This window comes from Malaclemys terrapin, chromosome 4 (assembly GCF_027887155.1).
Source record: "Malaclemys terrapin pileata isolate rMalTer1 chromosome 4, rMalTer1.hap1, whole genome shotgun sequence".
In the NCBI taxonomy this organism is placed as follows: domain Eukaryota; kingdom Metazoa; phylum Chordata; order Testudines; family Emydidae; genus Malaclemys; species Malaclemys terrapin.
In genome coordinates this window covers 3,394,021-3,412,612 of record NC_071508.1, presented here as the reverse complement: position 1 = coordinate 3,412,612, position 18,592 = coordinate 3,394,021, and the positions used below count along the sequence as shown (strand labels likewise).

General features: G+C 45.3%; 1 protein-coding gene across 3 annotated transcripts; it reads right to left on the bottom strand.

Moving 5' to 3' along the window:
* Positions 1-515: 515 nt before the first annotated feature.
* LOC128835644 (olfactory receptor 5W2-like) lies at positions 516-16,684 on the bottom strand. Of its 3 annotated transcripts, none has more exons than XM_054025225.1 (2): positions 16,094-16,684; positions 516-1,454 (listed from the first exon to the last, which is right to left on the bottom strand). In XM_054025225.1, exons 1-2 carry the CDS (start codon positions 16,682-16,684, stop codon positions 516-518), a joined length of 1,530 nt encoding a protein of 509 aa, XP_053881200.1. The 3 variants fall into 3 exon arrangements, with proteins under 3 accessions (XP_053881200.1, XP_053881201.1, XP_053881202.1); XM_054025226.1 differs by lacking the exon at positions 16,094-16,684 and adding an exon at positions 4,430-4,438; XM_054025227.1 differs by lacking the exon at positions 16,094-16,684 and adding an exon at positions 2,906-2,914.
* Between the last annotated feature and the right edge of the window lie 1,908 nt (positions 16,685-18,592).

The window sequence follows — 18,592 nt, the reverse complement described above, 5'->3', positions numbered from 1 at the left end:
CACTGCACAACAAACACACACACACACACACACAGTGCTCATTACACACACACACATACAGAGACAGAGTGCCCACTACACATGCACACACACACCAAGACCCAATAAGGGTCTCTTTGACTAAATATGTCACACTATGCACTTGGGTTTCCTGGATTTCCAGAAAGCATCCCAGCCCCTGAATGATGTGCTCTTCCAGTCTGGGTTGCTCTCAATCTCTCTTTTCAAGGTTGTTCTACTGTGGTTAATTAATTCAATAACCATTGGAAGAGAGATGTGAAGTTGAGCATCTCACCCACTAGGTGGGTGTTCCTAGCCACCAGCCTACAGAATTATTCTCTGTTTCTGGCCCTGTGATGCTTCCCATGTTTTGGCAACTGATCTCAGCTGGGGCCTGCAGACTTTGCAATACAAACAAATTAATAATAACAATTATATAATAATGAATAAAAGCTGGGAATTCAATTCACCTGTTTTCACTCCCCATCATTAAACCAGAACTGAATTAAACTGATTCAAGAATTGGTTAGGAGTTTATTCATTGCTTTCCTCAGGGCGTCCTTCACCTCCGTGTTCCTCAGGCTGTAGATGAGGGGGTTCAACATGGGGATCACCAGTGTGTAAAAAACTGAGGCCACTTTGTCTGTGTCCATGGAATAGCTGGAGGTGGGACGTAAATACACAAAGAGGAGGGTGCCAAAATACAGGGCCACAGCCGTCAAGTGGAAAGTGCAGGTGGAGAAGGCTTTGCGCTGGCCCTCGGCGGAGTTGATCTGCAGGATGGTGGAGGTGATATAGACATAGGAGAAGAGGACAATCAAAAGGCTGCTCACAATAATGCAGGACGTGAAAGTAAACATCACAATCTCATTGATGCTGGTGTCAGAACAGGAGAGCGCCAACAGTGGGGGGATGTCACAGAAGAAATGATCGATGATGTTGGAGCTGCAGAATGACAGCCGAAATGTAAAACACGCGTGTATCACTGAATCCACCAACCCCACAGCGTACACCCCAGCCACCAGCTGGTTACAAAGCTGCCTGGACATGGTGACCGTATAGAGCAGTGGGTTGCAGATGGCCACATAACGGTCATACGCCATCACAGCCAGCAACAGGCACTCAACATCTGAAAAAGCGTAAAAGAGATACATTTGCACAGCGCAGGCAGTGTAAGAAATACTTTTCCTCTTGGCTAAGAAATTCAGCAGCATCTTAGGGGAAATTATCGAGGAATAGCAGAGGTCACAGAAAGACAAATTACTGAGGAAAAAGTACATGGGGGTGTGGAGACGGGGGTCAATCGTGATTAACAAGATCATCCCCCCATTCCCCATCAGGGTGATACCATAAATCACTAGGAACACCCCAAACAGGGGGACCTGCAGCTCCGGACGATCTGTCAGTCCTGAGAGAATGAACTCAGTCACCTCCGAGTGATTTCCCTTTTCCATCTCCTCTGAACAGAGATCAGGCAGCTACAGAGATGTGGGCAGATGAAAGGTGCGGAAAACCTGTCCCTTCTCTGTAATGAAGTAAGTGAAGATAAATGGAGGTCAGTTTCTCAATGGACACCAGTACCCGCTCAGGGAAGGGCTTAGTCCACAGAGCCAGATGTTCACAGCTGGCTGGTCATTCCAGGTTTTCGATAAGATGCACACACTGTGCAAATACAATGACACACAGGTTAATCATGCCCCACACACAAACACTCCTGTTCACTTATCCGAAAAGAAAACAGTGACTTGTGACTCTGCTGTAAGAGAATCAGTCTGAAGAAATTATTCCTTAGCTAAGAAGGGGTGAGAGTAAAGGAGTGTCAATCTTTCTACCCTCTTTGGGCAAGCGGAGCTCTGTGGCTTGGCATGTCAGTTTGGGGTAAAGTTTCTTACTGTTCTAATTAAGCTCTTTGGCATTTACTTTAGCCTGTATGAAAACCCAGAGACATAACGGAAAGCACTGGCTTCGATGACTATGTAATTGGCTATTTTTTCCAACCAAAGAGGTTGCTCCTTTAGCTGAAGGGGTAGGAGTTGGGGCTGAGGATTTTAGTGCTGGATGTCTTGAATTCAATACCTGCTTATCACCATGGGGTCTGCGTGTGTGTGTGTGTGACTGTAATTCAGGACAATAACACCTACCTACTGAGAAGAGAGAGAGCGATGTGTTGGTGTTTCCTCATCGACAGAAACTGCCTGTTTGGGGTATTTGGGAAGTTTTATAGTGAGATTTGTGACATGATTCCTTAAGCAACTGGGAATACCTGAGCTCAGAGAGCCATAACTCCTAATTAATGCATTCAGTGAACCAAAGCCACCTTCGGTTTAATTCATGCCCTGGGGATTAATTTGGCCCACTCTTTCCTACTGTGTTATTAAATGATGCAATTTCTACTGTAGTTACAGAATATGAGCTTAGGGGTGTATTTTATCCTGTTTTCAATGCAAGCCGGGTACTGCGTCGAGCTGATCCACAAAGGGGGTTTGTTTGTGGTGACTGAAATGTTTTTGCTAAAAAGTTAATATTTCAGCTTGGAAATACCATGGGGTTTCATCAGATACAACACACCAGCAATCTGTTCCATAGGGCAGGCTCCCAGGCTGGACTACATCCCCTAAGATGCATGATGATCTCTCCTCCTGCTGAACTGCCCTGGAACATCACCAGAGTCCCACAGCCACAGTTTAGGGAGGAGGGGAGTTTGGTATTTTGATGAAAAGCTTATAATTTCCAGGGGAAAGATAATTTCATGGTAAAAATAGTTGAATGGAAGCTCCAATTTCCCAACCAAAAAAGATATAACATGTATCATGTTATTAATTCATGTTCCAAACTCAGGCTGGCAAACTGCTCTGTCCTAACAAAGAAATGTGTACTCTGCTTAATTTTGTGTCTAAACAGTAACCAGAGTCATCAAGCAGGAAGGGAAAAAAAGGAAGCCCAAAAAGGTGAGGAAAAAGCAGCAGGAAACATCTTTCTACATAGACATTTTGTCTTTTTGTAACAAGGTGGACCTGGCTCTCAAAGTGCGGGGGAAAGGACTCTAAAAAGAAGGGGGAGACATCCCAAGGCACCCCCCCCTCTCTCTCTTTCTTTCTCTCTCTCTGCCCATTGATTCTCTGCATCTGAAGGGATAAAGGAAGTAGCCATTGAACTGGGATAGGGGTCCTGACTTAAGAAGTTTTGTCAGTAAGACGGCTGGAAGCATGTGGTGAGGAAACTTTTGCTTTGAATTTCACATCGTTTGTTAACAACTTGCATTGTAGCTTTAGTTTTCTTGTAACCATGTCCGACTTCTATGCCTCCTTATTTGCACTCACTTAAAATCTATCTTTATAGTTAATAAACTTTGTTTTATTGTTTTATCGAATCCAGTGTGTTTAAATAGAAGTGTCTGAGAAACTAAGTTGCATGGATATTAGTGCTGTTAAAGAAATAATGGACAATGTAGCTTACATTGTCCAGAAGAGGACTGGGCAACACAGGACGTACATTTCGGAGACTGGGGAGTGTGTTGGGGTCACTCTGCAGTATGACCAAGGGTGGTGAGAGTCTGAGTGTAACCGAACTATTCCTGGCCAGGCTGCAGTTACACACACATGCTCAGGGTGTGATTTGCCTGCTAGATGGTTGCTTGTGAGTGACCCAGGTGGAAGCCACTTCAGCAAGGCATTGCAAGGTTGCAGGCAGATGTGACACAGCTGCTGATTAGTCTGGGTTGGACCCTGGTATGTCAGAGCCACCAACCTAGAAACTATCCCAGTAACACCAAAGGTGTGGTGCTGACTGACAGTAGTGTCCGATTGACATGAAAGGGTGAGGTCACCACAGGGATGGGCCCATGCACTGATCCATGGCTGCAGATGCACGAGGACATTGTGGTCATCACCTCCCTCCCCAAGGAGATCAATGGCAGGCCCAGTGATGACTCTTCCCTTGTTCACTATGGTAGCAGAAATTATCCCTCATGTGTGTGCAGGTTTGGCTGGTATTTGTGTGCTCTGGGGCATGTGGGTGCCCCCTTCTCCTAAGTGGTGCCAACCTGTGAGGCATTGTAGTTTTGATTATATTAGGAGGAAAAATTGATGATATAAATCAGCTCTATTCTTTGGTATAATCCATGGGGGAGGGGTTACAAAGAATGTACGCAAAATCCTGTTTCCTGGAACACCAGTAGAAATAACCAACAGCCAGCAATCTCTGTATTCAGAAACTCCCAAGTCTGTCACTCCAGATCTGTGTCCAGGAAACACTATGCCCCTACTTCCTCTAGGAGTCATGCTCATAACTCGTCCTCCTGGCTTCTCTGACCCGGAGGTGCCTGGGACAGTCCTCACTGAAATTGCCAAGGTCAGGGCAGGCTGCAAAAAGGAATCTATTCCCAAAACTGGTGGTTAACACCGAAGATCTCTTCAGCATCTCTGCAGACGCTGTTCATAGATTCATAGACACTAGGACTGGAAGGGACCTCGAGAGGTCATTGAGTCCAGTCCCCTGCCCGCATGGCAGGATCAAATACTGTCTAGACCATCCCTGATAGACATTTATCTAACCTACTCTTAAATATCTCCAGAGACGGAGATTCCACAACCTCCCTAGGCAATTTATTCCAATGTTTAACCACCCTGACAGTTAGGAACTTTTTCCTAATGTCCAACCTAAACCTCCCTTGCTGCAGTTTTAGCCCATTGCTTCTTGTTCTATCCTTAGAGGCTAAGATGAACAAGTTTTCTCCCTCCTCCTTATGACACCCTTTTAGATACCTGAAAACTGCTATCATGTCCCCTCTCAGTCTTCTCTTTTCCAAACTAAACAAACCCAGTTCTTTCAGCCTTCCTTCATAGGTCATGTTCTCAGGACCTTTAATCATTCTTGTTGCTCTTCTCTGGACCCTCTCCAATTTCTCCACATCTCTCTTGATATGCAGTGCCAAGAACTGGACACAATATTCCAGTTGAGGCCTAACCAGCGCAGAGTAGAGCGGAAGAATGACTTCTCATGTCTTGCTCACAACACACCTGTTAATGCATCCCAGAATCATGTTTGCTTTTTTTCAACAGCATCACACTGTTGACTCATATTTAGCTTGTGTTCCACTATAACCCCTAGATCCCTTTCTGCCGTACTCCTTCCTAGACAGTCTCTTCCCATTCTGTATGTGTGAAACTGATTTTTCCTTCCTAAGTGGAGCACTTTGCATTTGTCTTTATTAAACTTCATCCTGTTTACCTCAGACCATTTCTCCAATTTGTCCAGATGATTTAGAATTATGACCCTATCCTCCAAAGCAATTGCAATCCCTCCCAGTTTGGTATCATCCGCAAACTTAGATATTGGCATAGAAAGTACGCTTATTAAGTCGTTGATGAAGCTATTGAACAGAGCCAGTCCCAAAACAGACCCCTGTGGAACCCCACGTGTTATACCTTTCCAGCAGGATTGGGAACCATTAATAACTCCTTTCTGAGTATGGTTATCCAGCCAGTTATGCTCCCACCTTATAGTAGCCCACCTAAGTTGTATTTGCCTAGTTTATTGATAAGAATATCATGTGAGACCGTATCAAATGCCTTACTAAAGTCTAGGTATACCACATCCACCTCTTCCTTATCCACAAGACTCATTATCCTATGAAAGAAAGCTATCCGATTGGTTTGACATGATTTGTACTTTACAAATCCATGCTGGCTATTCCCTATCACCTTACCACCTTCCAAGTGTTTGCAGATGTTTTCCTTAATTACTTGCTCCATTATCTTCCCTGGCACAGAAGTTAAACTAACTGAGTTTTGTGGGTTATTTTTATTTCCCTTTTTATAAATGGGCACTATATTTGCCCTTTTCCAGTCTTATAGAATCTCTTCCCGTCTCCCATGATTTTCCAAAGATAATAGCTTGAGGCTCAGATACCTCCTCTGTTAGCTCTTTAAGTATTCTAGGATGCATTTCATCAGGCCCTGGTGACTTGCAGGCATCTAACTTTTCTAAGTGATTTTTAACTTGTTCTTTTTTTATTTTATCTTCTAAACCTACCCCCTTCCCATTAGCATTCACTATGTTAGGCATTCCTTCAAACTTTTCGGTGAAGACCGAAACAAAGAAGTCATTAAGCATCTCTGCCATTTCCAAGTTTCCTGTTACTGTTTCTCCCTCTTCACTGAGCAGTGGGCCTACCCTGTCTTTGGTCTTCCTCTTGCTTCTAATGTATTGATAAAAAGTCTTCTTGTTTCCCTTTATTCCTGTAGCTAGTTTGAGCTCATTTTGTGCCTTTGCCTTTCTAATCTTGCCCCTGCATTCCTGTGTTGTTTGCCTATATTCATCCTTTGTAATCTGTCCTAGTTTCCATTTTTATATGACTCCTTTTTTATTTTTTAGATCATGCAAGATCTTGTAGTTAAGCCAAGGTGGTCTTTTGCCACATTTTCTATCTTTCCTACCCAGCGGAATAGCTTGCTTTTGGGCCCTTAATAGTGTCCCTTTGAAAAACTGCCAACTCTCCTCAGTTGCTTTTCCCCTTAGTCATGATTCCCATGGGACCTTACCTATCAGCTCTCTGAGCTTCCCAAAATCTGCCTTCCTGAAATCCATTGTCTCTATTTTGCTGTTCTCCCTTCTACCCTTCCTTAGAATTGTGAACTCTATGATTTCATGATCACTTTCACGCAAGCTACCTTCCACTTTCAAATTCTCAATGAGTTCCTCCCTATTTGTTAGAATCAAATCTAGAACAGCTTCCCCCCCAGTAGCTTTTTCAACCTTCTGAAATAAAAAGTTGTCTGCAATGCAGTCCAAGAACTTATTGGATAGTCTGTGCCCCACTGTGTTATTTTCCCAACATATATCTGGATAGTTGAAGTCTCCCATCACCAACAAATCTTGGGCTTTGGATGATTTTGTTAGTTGTTTAAAAAGGCCTCATCCACTTCTTCCACCTGGTTAGGTGGCCTGTAGTAGACTCCCAGCGTGACATCACCCTTGTTTTTACCCCTTTTAGCCTAACCCAGAGACTCTCAACACTTCCGTCTCCTATGTCCATCTCTACCTCAGTCCAAGTGTGTACATTTTTAATATATAAGGCAATACTTCCTCCCTTTTCCCCCTATCTATCCTTCCTGAGCAAGCTATACCCATCCATACCAACATTCCAATCATGTGTATTATCCCACCAAGTTTCCGTGATGCCAACAATGTCATAGTTATATTTATTTATTAGCACTTCCAGTTCTTCCTGCTTATTGCGCATACTTCTCACATTTCATAGAATCATAGAATATCAGGGTTGGAAGGGACCTCAGGAGGTCATCTAGTCCAACCCTCTGCTCAAAACAGGACCAACACCAACTAAATCATCCCAGCCAGGGCTTTGTCAAGCCTGACCTTAAAAACCTCTAAGGAAGGAGATTCCACCACCTCCCTAGGTAACCCATTCCAGTGCTTCACCACCCTCCTAGTGAAAAAGTTTTTTTTCCCAATATCGAACCTAAACCTCCCCCACTGCAACTTGAGACCATTGTTCCTTTTTCTGTCATCTGCTACCACTGAGAACAGTCTAGATCCATCCTTTGTATATAGGCATCTAAGATACTGATTTGATCTTGCCTCCCAGTTTTGCCCTGACCCTCCTTTCTCTCTGCCATTATAGCCCACGCTCCCTCCTATTTCCGACCCATCTCCCAGGTCTCCATGTTCTCCACTCACCTGTGGGCATTGCTCACCTGTCCCTGTTGAACCTAGTTTAAAGCATGCCAACTCCCTCCTGATACTTTTGTTAATTTTATTTATTTCCAATAATTTATAGTCCATGAAACAGAGTTTAGGAATAAAATTGCAAAACAATGGCGGAGAGGGGGAAGGATAGGACAAGAACTTATGGACTTCAATTGCAGCAAGGGCAGTTTAGGTTGGACATTAGGAAAACATCCCAACAGTGAGGGTGGCTAAGCACTGGAATAACCAGGAAGGTTGTGGAATCTCCACCATTGGAAATTTTTAAGAGCAGGTTAGACAAACACCTGTCAGGGATGGTCTAGATAAGACTTAGAATTGCCATGAGTGCAGGGGACTGGACTAGATGACCTCTCGAGGTCCCCTCCAGTCCTATGATTGTATGATCTCAAAAAGGGCCCTGCAACAGGGGAACGCCAGCCTGAGCACTGGGCACGGCAAGAGAACACACCTGCCTACACTTGACATTCAGCTCCACTGTATCCCCCATCACACACACACATACACATAGTGCCCACTGCATACCAAACACACACACACACATAAAGCATCCACTATATAACCCCACACAGAAACCACTGTACACCAAACACACACACACACACACACAGAGTGTCCACTACACACACACGCACAAGAAACACACAGTGCCCACTACACACACACACAGTGTCCACTGCACACAAAACACACAGAGAGTGCCCACTACACACACACAGTCTGACACTGAGCTCAATCAGAATGCAGAATAATCTCTACTGGGAAGCTGGGACAGCTGGAATATTTCCAACTAGCTGAACAAAAAGAACCAAAGGGGATTCTGCTGCCCTGGCAGGGAGCTAGGACTAGATTTCCCAGATGGGATTTTCCATCGGTACTTTCTCTGAGGCCTGGTTTCTGCTTAAAAATTAGATCAACCGAGCTCTGTCGCACAGACTTTTCATACCATGTTCGAGGCAGTTAGCTTGTACTGACCCTCAGTGTAATTCTTCCATTGACCGAGCTACTGCCTCTCGGAGACGTGGATTAACTACATCAATGGAAAAACCCTTCCATCAATGTGGAAAGCATCTACACTACGGCACTGCTGCATACCATAGCTGAGTCAATGTAATGGCTTTAGTATAGACATTCCCTGAATCGATGGGGGAGTTTTCCCCCTTCATATTAAAGCTATTTCACTCTCCTTTTCCAGTCACTCTTCTCCCTCCCTGGGTAAAGCTCTTTCCCTCTTTTGATAGGTAAACATGTTCAGAAAAGTTGAAATTCCTCCTCTCAAGATAGTTCCTTCCTTTCCCTCCCAGGAATGGCTCACTGTCATTTCAATTAAAGGTCGAAATACTCTGAAACTAACTTGTTTTCCCATGACTTGGTGGTATTTCTTTGTTTTCCCTCCCTTCACTTACAATGAGTTGAGGATGGAAGCAGTACCTGCTCAGAACCCTAAAATCAGACTAAGAGTTGAATCTTTCCCTGTTTGCTAACCACACCAACGTCACCTTTAAAACCTCTCTAGCTGCTTCCTTGGGTGGTGGAGGTTAAATTTGGCTTTGATGACTTTGAGATTTGCTCCCTGGAGCATCTTTGCTCCCAGGACAACAGGTGTGCACAGCACATGCAATTAATGTTTTTGCCGTGTCTCTCCTTGTGGGAATGGAACACAGAGGGCCAGAGCATCAGCTGGTCTGGATTTTTGGCTCGCCCGTAACGTTTTCTTAATATGATACAGAAGTGAGCTGAATGTATTCCACTTTATTTGTTGGTCATCTCTCCAAATATCTCCTTAAGTATTTACCAGCGTTGGGACACAAAGGTGTCTATAAATGGGTGAATTTCTTCTGCACTAATAATTTATTGTAAAAAAAACCAAACAATTTGGATTGACTGAAACTATTCAAAAATGTGTTACAAATACTCCTAATAGCTTTGTCCCAAAACATTGTGCGTGTACGGGGCAGGGGGAGGGGGAGGATTTAAGTGCTGGTTGCAACACAGCCAACGTAGGAGGTGGTGGTGGTCCTTTCTTTGTAATTTTTAGCCCAGTAGTTGGGGTGTTCACCTGTGAGGTGGGAGCTCCAAGTTCAATTTCCCATTCTGTCCAGTGCAGGGCAAAGCGATGTATGACATTGCACTCCATATACTTTATGAAAATATGCTTATGAATATGACATAACTGAAATATGCTTTATACTAAGTGCCCCATGTAACATATCATTGTAAGGTTATAATCTACTAAGTGTGTTCATCCTATTTGTTTACATGGATTATGTCTCTGTCTGGAGTTGGGAGAATAAGGTATAAACCTGTATTACTGATGCAGACATATTAATTGGAGGCCATTAAGGGTGCTTCAGAAACAATGAACTGCAAATTGCTCTGTTTACCTGCAAGCCTTCCTGCGTATGTGTGGAACAAAGCAGGATACTGAAATCCATCTTGAAGTTTGTACCAAAAAAAAAGGTTTTCTGCCTTAGGGTATGTCTACACTATGGGATTAATCCGAATTTACAGAATTCGAATTTTGGAAACAGATTGTATAAAGTCGAATGTATGCGGCCACACTAAGCACATTAATTCGGCAGTGTGCATCCATGTACCGGGGCTAGCGTCGATTTCCGGAGCGTTGCACTGTGGGTAGTTATCCCATAGCTATCCCATAATTCCCGCAGGCTCCCCCGCCCATTGGAATTCTGGGTTGAGATCCCAATGACTGATGGGGTAAAAAACATTGTCGCAGGTGGTTCTGGATACAGCCTCACCCCTCCCTCCATGAAAGCAACGGCAGACAACCATTTTGTGCCTTTTTTTCTGGGTGAACACTGCAGACTCCATACCACGGCAAGCATGGAGCCCGCTCAGCTCAAGACAGCAGTCATGAACATTGTAAACACCTCGCGCATTCTCATGCAGTTTATGCTGAACCAGGACCAGAAAAATGAGGCAAGGAGGAGGTGGCGACGGCAGCACAGCAACAAGAGTGATGAGGACATGGACATGGACACAGAATTCTGTCAAACCGCGGGCCCTGGTGCTTTGGAGATCATGTTGTTAATGGGGCAGGTTTTATCCGTGGAACGCCGATTCTGGGCCCGGGAAACAAGCACAGACTGGTGGGACCGCATAGTGTTGCAGGTTTGGGACGATTCCCAGTGGCTGCGAAACTTTCGCATGCGTAAGGGCACTTTCATGGAACTTTGTGACTTGCTGTGCCCTGCCCTGAAGCGCCAGCATACCAAGATGAGAGCAGCCCTCACAGTTGAGAAGCGAGTGGCGATAGCCCTGTGGAAGCTTGCAACGCCAAAAAGCTACCGGTCAGTTGGGAATCAATTTGGAGTGGGCAAATCTACTGTGAGGGCTGCTGTGATGCAAGTAGCCAAAGCAATCACTGAGCTGCTGCTACAAAAGGTAGTGACTCTGGGAAATGTGCAGGTCATAGTGGATGGCTTTGCTGCAATGGGATTCCCTAACTGTGGTGGGGCGAGAGATAGAACCCATATCCCTATCTTGGCACCAGAGCACCAGGGTACCAAGTACATAAACTCCAAGGGGTACTTTTCAATGGTGCTGCAAGCACTTGTGGATCACAAGGGACGTTTCACCAACATCAACGTGGGCTGGCCGGGAAGGGTTCATGACGCTCGCGTCTTCAGGAACACTACTCTGTTTAAATGGCTGCAGCAAGGGACTTACTTCCCAGACCAGAAAATAACCGTTGGGGATGTTGAAATGCCCATAGTTATTCTTGGAGACCCAGCCTACCCCTTAATGCCATGGCTCATGAAGCCATACACAGGCAGCCTGGACAGGAGTCAGGAACTGTTCAACTACAGGCTGAGCAAGTGTAGAATGGTGGTAGAATGTGCATTTGGCCGTTTAAAAGGTCGCTGGCGATTCGTTACTGACCCGCTCAGACCTCAGCCAAACCAATATCCCCATTGTTATTGCTGCTTGCTGTATGCTCCACAATCTCTGTGAAAGTAAGCGGGAGACCTTTATGGCGGGGTGGGAGGCTGAGGCAAATCGCCTGGCTGCTGATTACGCGCAGCCAGACACCAGGGTGATTAGAAGAGCACACCAGGAAGCGCTGTGCATCAGAGAAGCTTTGAAAACCAGTTTCATGACTGGCCAGGCTACAGTGTGAAATTTCTGTTTGTTTCTCCTTGATGAAAACCCGCCCCCTTTATTAACTCATTCTCTGTAAGGAACCCACCCTCCCCCTTCAATCACAGCTTGTTTTCAAAGGAAATAAAGTCCCTATCATTTAAAAATCATTTATTCTTTATTAATTGATTATAAAAAGAGGGAGAGAACCCGGATGGGGTTTGGGAGGAGGATCGGCAGGAAGGAAAAGGCCACTATAAAAAGTTTAAAAAAAATGACAGCCTTTTGCTTGGTCTGTCCACTGGGGTGGAATGGGAGGGGGCACAGAGCCTCCCCCCCCCCCCCCCGCGTTCTTACACGTCTGGGTGAGCAGGCTATAGAACATGGTGAGGGGGGTTATACAGGGGCTGTAGCGGCACTCTGTTATCCTGCTGCCGTTCCTGAAGCTCCACCAGACGCTGGAGCATGTCTGTTTCCTCATGCAGCAGCCCCAGCATTGCATCCTGCCTCTTCTGATCTTCCTGCCACCACCTCTTATCTCGAGCGTCTCTCCTCTCCTCACGTTGGTCCCTCCTGTCCTCACGTTGGTCCCTCATGTCCTCACATTCACTGGCATCTTTCCTATACTTTGAAACTGTGTCCTTCCACTCATTCAAATGAGCTCTTTCACTGCAGGTGGATTCCATGATTTCTGCAAACATCTTGTCTCGCGTCCTCTTTTTCCGATGCCTTATCTGAGATAGCCTTCGGGATGGAGGAGGGAGGCTTGAAAAATTTGCAGCTGCTGGAGGGAGGGAAAAAAGGAGAGAATTTTTTAAAAAGCTACATTTTACAGAACAATGCTTATACTCTTTCACGGTGACCAACACTATTCACATTACATAGCACATGTGATTTCTGTGCAAGGTCGCATTTTGCCTCTTAATATTGAGTGCCTGTGGCTTTGCTGCTAGAGATCACAGATGCAGGTCCGGGCAACAGGATTCGGCTTGCATGCGGCCATGGTAAGCCACTGTCTTTCAGCTTCTGCGCCCTCCTTTCCCACATACCAAGCAAAGCCCGTTGAGTGCTGCAGTTTTCCTGTTAACCTTCAGCATCAGAAAACAAACTAACCCCCCCCATCCAATTCTCTGGATGATCGCTTTATCCCTCCCCCCACCGCGTGGCTGGTATCAGGGAAGATCCCTGCAGGAACCAAACTAACACCCCCCACCCCGCCATGAATTCTCTGGGATGATCACTTTACCCCTCCCCCCACCATGTGGCTGGTATCAGGGAAGATCCCTGCTAGCCAAACGTTAAAAGCTCAGGGCCAATTCCCCCCTCCCTCCCCCCGCGCGCTTGGCTAACTGTAGGGAAGGATTTCTTTTCAGCCACAGGCAAACAGCCCAGTAGGAATGGCCACCTCTGTCCCCTTAATTAAATTCCCATATTTCAACGAGGTTACCATGAGTGATATCGCTCTCCTGAGGATTACACAGTGAGATAAAGAACGGATGTTGCTTGAATACCAGCAAACACCGGGACCATACGCTGCCAGGCTTTGTCATGCAATGATACCAGATTACTTGCTACTAACATGGCGTGGTCAAGTGTCCTACCATGGAGGACGGAATAAGGCTGCACTGCCCAGAAACCTTGTGGAAAGGCTTTTGGAGTACCTCCAGGAGAGCTTCATGGAGATGTCCCTGTAGGATTTCCACTCCATCCCCAGACACGTTAACAGACTTTTCCAGTAGCTGTACTGGCCGCGAATGCATCCCAAGTCCTCAGGGCAAAGTAATCATTAAAAAACGCTTGCTTTTAAAACAAGTTTTATATTTTAAAAGGTCAACTCACCTGAGGTCCCTTCCATCGGGTCATGGTCTTGTATACTGGCTTGGGAGGGTACTTCAGTCAGGCTGAGAAAAATATTCTGGCTGTTGGGGAGAACAGAGTGCTGTGTGCTCTCCGCAAGCTCATCCTCCTCCTCCTCCTCTTCCCCGTCTGCAGAATCCTTAGGTATGGCTGATGAGATTACCCCCGCCTCGGAATCCACGGTCAGGGGTGGGGTAGTGGTGGCGGCCCCCCCTAGAATTGCATGCAGCTCGGCGTAGAAGCGGCATGTTCGCAGCTCTGACCCAGAGCGACCGTTTGCCTCCTTTATTTTTTGATAGGCTTGTCTGAGCTCCTTGACTTTCAGCGGCACTGATCTGAGTCCCTATTGTGGCCTCTCTCCATCATGCCCTTGGAGATTTTTTCAAATTTTTGGCATTTCGTCTTTTCGAACGAAGTTCTGCTAGCACTGAATCCTCTCCCCATATAGCGATCAGATCCAGTACCTCCCGTACGGTCCATGCTGGTGCTCTTTTTCGATTATCGGCCTGTATGATTACCTGTGCTGATGAGCTCTCTGTGGTCACCTGTGCTCTCCACGCTGGGCAAACAGGAAATAAAATTCAAATGTTCGTGGGGCTTTTCCTGTCTACCTGGCCAGTGCATCCGAGTTCAGATTGCTGTCCAGAGCAGTCACAATGGTGCACTGTGGGATAGCTCCCGGAGGCCAATCCAATCGAATTGCGGCCACGCTAACCCTAATTTGAAATGACAATATCAATTTTGGCACTACTCCGCTCGTCAGGGTGGAGTAAAGAAATAAATTATCAGAGCCCTTTATTTTGAAATAAATGGCTTTGTTGTGTGGACGGGTGCAGGGTTAATTCGATTTAACGTTACTAAATTCAAATTAAACTCATAGTGTAGACCAGGCCTTAGGGAAGTTCTGTATAAAGTGGGAGAAGCAAACAATGAGTGTCTTCAGCTGGCTTAAGAGATGGCCTCCCGACCCCACAGAGGTACCTGCACGCACCTGGAAACAAAAGGACTGTAACCACAGGGGTGGGTGAGAACATGCTGGACCCAGGTCAAAAAAAGCATCTGACCTGAGAAGAATTTTACCTGAAGTAACAACTGGGGTGAGAAGTTAACATTTGTAAATAATTTCTGAGTGCATTTAGCTTAGCCTGGCGTGTTTTGCTTTATTTTGCTTTGTGATTTACTTTGTTGTGTCTGTTACTACTTAAAACCATTTAAATCCTACTTTTTATACTTAATAAAATCACTTTTGTTTATTTATAAACTCGGTGTAAGTAATGGTTACTGGCGGGGGGCGGGGGGAAGAGTTGTGGTTATCTCTCTTGCAGTGATATAGAGGGCAAACATTTATCATTTTACCCAGTATAAGCTTTATAAAGAGTAAAACAGATTTATTTGGGGTTTAGATCCCATTGGGAGCTGGGTGTCTGCGTGATGGAGACATGTAACCTGCTGAGCTGGTTTCAATCTAGATCTGCAGTTTTGGAGAGGTGGCCCAGACCCTTGGGCTGTGTTTTGCAGCAGGCTAGCATGTCTGACTCAGCAAGGCAGGGTTCTGGACGCCCAGGCTGGCAGGGAAAACAGGCTAGGAGGTTATTTCAAAACATCCGTTGACAGTCCCAATGGGGGTTTCTGTGACCGAACCTGTCACACTCTGCACTTGGGTTTTCAGCATTTCCAGAAAGCATCCCAGCCCCTGAGTGATGTGCTATTCCAGTCTGGGTTGCTCTCAAGCTCTCCTTTCAAAGTTGTTCTACTGTGGATAACTAATTAAATAACCCTTGGAACAAAGACGTGAAGTTGAGCTCCTCACCCTCTAGGTTGGTGCCCCTAGCCACCAGTCTAAAAATCATAATTTCTTCTGGCCCTGTGGTGCTTCCCGTATTTTGTCCACTGATCTCAGTTGGGGCCTGCAGACCTTGTTGAAATACAAACAAATTGATAATAACAATATAATAATGAATGATACTCCCACGGACTCTGCAAAATTATTTTGTAATGGGCTGGGAATTGAATTCACCTGTTTCCACTCCCCATCACTAAACCAGTACTGAGTTGAACACATTCAAGAATTGCTTAGGAGTTTATTCATTGCTTTCCTGAGGGAATCCTTCACCTCCGTGTTCCTCAGGCTGTAGATGAGGGGGTTCAACATGGGGATCACCAGCGTGTAAAACACTGAGGCCACTTTGTCTGTGTCCATGGAATAGCTGGAGGTGGGACGTAAATACATGAAGAGGAGGGTGCCAAAAAACAGGACCACAGCGGTCAAGTGGAAAGTGCAGGTGGAGAAGGCTTTGCTCCGGCTTTCAGCAGAGCGGATCTGCAGGATGGTGGAGGTGATATAGACATAGGAGAGGAGGACAGTCACAAAGCTGCTCAGTATAACGCAGCAAGCAAAAGAAAACATCACTATCTCATTGATGCGGGTGTCAGAACAGGAGAGCGCCAACAATGGGGGGATGTCACAGAAGAAATGATTGATGATGTTGGAGCTGCAGAATGATACCTGTAGTATAAAATAAGTGTTTATCATTGAATCCACCAACCCCACAGCGTACACCCCAGCTACCAGCTTTTTACAAAGCTGCCTGGACATGGTGACCGTATAGAGCAGTGGGTTGCAGATGGCCACATAACGGTCATACGCCATCACAGCCAGCAGGAGGCACTCAACATCTGCAAAAGCAATAGAGAGATACATTTGCACAGCACAGGCAGTGTAAGAAATGCTTTTCTTCTCAGTGAAGAAATTCAGCAGCATCTTAGGGGAAATTATCGAGGAAAAGCAGAGGTCACAGAAAGACAAATTACTGAGGAAAAAGTACATTGGGGTGTGGAGTCTGGGATCAATCTTGATTAACAAGATCATCCCCCCATTCCCCACCAGGGTGATACCATAAATCAGCAGGAACACCACAAACAGGGGAACCTGCAGGTCCGGACGATCTGTCAGTCCTGAGAGAATGAACTCAGTCGCCTCCGAGTGATTTCCCTTTTCCATCTCCTCTGAACAGAGATCAGACAGCTAAAGAGATGTGGGTAGATGGATGGTGCGGAAAACATGTCCTTTCCCTGTAATGAAGTAAGTGAAGATAAACGGAGATCAATTTCTTACTGGACATCAGTATGTGCTTCATCCACAGAGCCAGATGTTCACAGCTGCTCATTCCGGGTGTTTGATAAAATGCACATGCTGTGCAAATACAATCACACGCAGGTTAATCATGCCCCCCACACAAACACTCCTGTTCTCTAATCTAAACAGAAAACAGTGACTTGTGACTCTCCTGTGAGAGAATCAGTCTGAAGAGATTATTCGTTAGCTAAAGAAGGGATGAGAATAAAGAGTCTCAATATTTCTACCCTCTTTGGGCAAGGGGAGCTCTGTGGCTTGGCATGTCAGTTTGGGGTAAAGATGCTTACTGTGCTGATTAAGCTTTTTGGCATTTACTTTAGCCTGTATGAAAACCCCGAGACATAGTGGAAAGCACTGGCTTCAGTGACTATGTAATTGCCTATTTCATCCAACCCAGGAGGTCACTCGTTTAGCTGAAAGGGTATGAGTTGGGGCTGAGACTTTTAGTGCTGGAGGTCTTGAATTTAATACCTGCTGATCACCATGATGTCTGGATGTGTGTGTGTGACTGTAATTCAGGATATTAGCACGTACCTGCTGAGAAGAGAGAGATGTGGTGGCGTTTCCCCAGCGACAGAATTGCCAGTTTGGAGCATTTGGGAAGTTTTATACTGAGATGTGTGATCTGTGGGACATGATTCCTGCAGCAACTGGGAATACCTGAGCTCAGAGAGCCATAACACCTAATTAATACATTCAGTGAAACAAAGCCACCTTCGGTTTAATTCATGCCCTGGGGATTAATTAGTCCCACTCTTTCCTACTGTGTTATTACATGATGCAATTTCTACCAGAGTTACGGAGTATGAGGTTAGGGGTATATTTCATCCTGCTGTTATCAGTGCAAGCTGAGTGCTGCGTAGAGCTGATCCACAAAGGGGGTTTGTTTGTGGAGACTGAGAGCTTTTTGGTAAAAAGTTAATATTTCAGATTGGAAATACCACAGGAGTGGCTCAGATACCACACACCACCCATCTCTTACATAGTAAAGGCTCCCAGGCTGCACTACGTCCCCGATGATGCATGATGGTCTCTCCTCTTGCTGAATTTCCCTGGAACATCACAGCAATGGTTTAGGGAGGAGGGGAGTTTGTTATGTTGATGGAAATCTTATAATTTCCAGGGGGGAAAAGAGTTGAATTGAAAATCCAATGTCCCATCGAGAAAATTTCAGAAGAAAAATTTCTAATCAGCTTTAGCAACAAATTTGGAATCAAAGGAACAGAAAGTTAGATACAGGTGAAACATACTAATTGTTTGCAGATTTAGCAGATATCTTCTCAGTCTTTCCTGGTTTCAGAATCACCTCCTTGTTCTGGCCCCATTTGGTGGAATGTAAATTCTGTAAGACACGTAAGAGTATCCCAGATTATCTAGCTATTTATAGCATGCCAATCACCCATGGTATGCTTTGTCCTTCCCTTGCTAGGTTACTCCCCAAAGTAGGAAGGATAGGTTCACTCATTGTGCTTGATAGAGACCACATGATGACCAGAGGAGCTCAGGAGGAGACCACAGAGTGCTCCGGACTTCTGTAGTTCACAAAACTATCCCTCTTACATGCACACAGAGCTCAGGTGTGAATGCTAAACAGATCTATGAGTCAACTAGAAATAGTCATGCTCTAATCGTAAATATTAATACAATATTTTTCAATAATGTGTGTGAAGATATAAGATTACACTGTATCATGTTATTAATACATGTTCCAAACTGAGGCTGGCAAACTGGTCTGTCTTAAACAAAGAAATGTGTGCTCCACTTAATTTTGTA